General features: G+C 35.2%; 1 protein-coding gene across 1 annotated transcript; it reads right to left on the reverse strand.

The window, feature by feature from the left end:
- Positions 1–672: 672 nt before the first annotated feature.
- On the reverse strand, positions 673–1,605 carry LOC121933694 (olfactory receptor 10A7-like). Its single transcript, XM_042473679.1, has one exon. The coding sequence runs from the start codon at positions 1,603–1,605 to the stop codon at positions 673–675; it is 933 nt and encodes a 310-aa protein (XP_042329613.1).
- Between the last annotated feature and the right edge of the window lie 806 nt (positions 1,606–2,411).

A 2,411-nucleotide genomic window follows, 5' to 3' on the forward strand; every position in this document is an offset into this window, starting at 1 on the left:
GCTGTTAGTAAAAACTAACAATTATATTTACATCAGAAACAAAAGTTTCTATAATACCACTCCAGTATGTGTATCGATTAAAATTTTCAAATGATCATGTGAATTTCGTGATGCTATCTTCTTGCTGGATTGGTTTAGATACATTTTTGTAAAATCCAGTCATATTTGAACAGTAGCAAACATATAGCAGAGACAATTGAAATCATTAATAAATAAATAAATAAATAAATAAATAAATAAATAACTTTTATTTTTATCCCACTTTTTGTAAAAAAAAAAAAAAACAATCAAAGCCATGTACAGCATATTAAAAACATACAATAATATATACACAATATCCTTCCCTTATAAATAATTAAACAAGTTAAAATTACATGAATAAACAATTAAAAACATAATCCATAATGTGTCCATGGTACATGGGAATGGCCGCTGTATGGCCGAGTATTTCATTCCAGAAGGCCTGCTTAATATTATTATTAATAATATGATTAGCCTTCAGCCATTCAGGTCAATAATCTCTAAATGGGGATTGGCATGATATTCATCTGAATCCTTTTAGCCATTAGTGTAAACCTATTGAAACAATTGTTCAGCAGTGAGTCAACACATATGTAAATCTGAGTGATTCAATGAAACCATTCTAAGGGATTAACAATGGGATTCAGGGTACTATCTCTTTTTTAAAAATATCTTGTTCACCATCCTTTGGATTGCTCCATTGACCTCCTTATTCCTTAGGCTGTAGATAATTGGGTTCAGCATGGGCGTGATGACAGTATACATCAAAGCCAACACTTTGTTGCTATCATGTGCATGAAGAGACTTTGGCCTTAGATAAATCAAGCTTCCACTCCCATAGTACAAGGTTACCACCATGAGGTGAGAAGAGCAGGTGGAAAAGGCTTTTCGACGGCCCTCAGCTGACTTCGTATTTAGGATGTTGGAAATAATCAAGAAATATGACACCAGGATGAAGGAAAAAGGAGTAAAAATAACTAGGATGGTAGCTGTGAAGAGCTGGATTTCATATAAAGAGGTGTCAATGCACAAAAGCTTAATTAGTGGTGGGATATCACAGAAAAAATAATCAATTTTATTTGATCCACAGAATGGCAAAGTGAAGACCCAAGTAGTCTGAACTAGTGAGACCAAGTTCCCCATGAACCATGAAAGAACTGTCAAAGAAATGCAAACTGTATTGTTCATGATGGACATGTACCTGAGTGGTTTGCATATGGCTACGTAACGGTCATAGGCCATAGCTGCTAAGAGGAAACATTCTGAAGCTCCTAAGAAAAGTAAGAAAAACATTTGTGTGGCACAAGCAATGAACAACATCTTCTTCTCCACTGAAAGGAAATTTACTAACATTTGGGGAAGAGTAACTGAAGAATAACAAATATCTAGAAAAGACAAAACCTTGAGAAAGAAATACATTGGTGTGTGAAGTGATGGATCTATCAAAATTATGGTGAAAATGAGCATGTTTCCAGCAACTGTTGTTATATAAAGCAACAGAAAGAAAATGAATAATGGCACCTGCAGGTCAGGATAATCCGTTAGACCCAGAAGGACAAATTCAGCTTCTCCTGTTACATTCATTGACAGATTTTAGTTTCTTCTGGGGTGGGGTGGAGAAGAAAAGAAAGAACAAAATATTAATAATGGTTGTTGCTGTTGATTTATGCAATCATTCCAAAGTCCTTTAAAAAAATAACTACAATGAACCAAAGTTCAGGTCCACATTAGGTTAATTACCCTTAGGTCCCATTGAAATCCTAGAGGATCAGTTACAATGGGAACTAAGTGCTATTCCTTTAGTTTGGATCAAATCTCAGATCTGGGATTATGAACTATCTAAGGTACAAAAAGCAAAACCATGAAGAAATGAAATACACAATAGTTTACAGACAGAGGACTCTGGAAATGGAGAATTGTTAAGAGCTGTGTGCTGACATTAACTGGTTTGGAGGAAAACTCTCCTAGGCACTAACTCTCTGCAGGACCTTGCAGGCTAGTAGCTTTAAAAATGGACAATTAACCAGAATGACTCCAGGTAAAAACAGGATAGAAGGACAAGTTGATTTTACAGTAAAAACAATTATTTCTTTATTTTAAAATAGAAAAATATAGTAGTAGAAACCAGCAGGATAGGCTTTAGTCAATACAAGCTGTTTCTCAAGGTAAAAGAGAGGAACAACAGCAGAGAAACTAAAAACATTTCTAAGCAGGGCTGAAGGGTTGTAGCTAAACTTAAAGTACTACAGATTAAAACACACATGGCTTTTCTCACCCTTCGACGTAGATGATTGGAGTAGCAAAAGTCAGGGAGGCAGGTCAAAGAGAGAAGAGCAGGTCAAAGGGGAAGATTTTCTGTGTGTCTGTGATTTTCACTTTTTCCTAATTTG

The sequence above is a fragment of the Sceloporus undulatus genome, chromosome 6, assembly GCF_019175285.1.
Source record: "Sceloporus undulatus isolate JIND9_A2432 ecotype Alabama chromosome 6, SceUnd_v1.1, whole genome shotgun sequence".
NCBI lineage: Eukaryota > Metazoa > Chordata > Lepidosauria > Squamata > Phrynosomatidae > Sceloporus > Sceloporus undulatus.

What these genes read in the sequence shown, in the direction of transcription:
- LOC121933694 (XM_042473679.1), bottom strand. Translation starts at nt 1,605, where the DNA reads ATGAATGTAACAGGAGAAGCTGAATTTGTCCTTCTGGGTCTAACGGAT.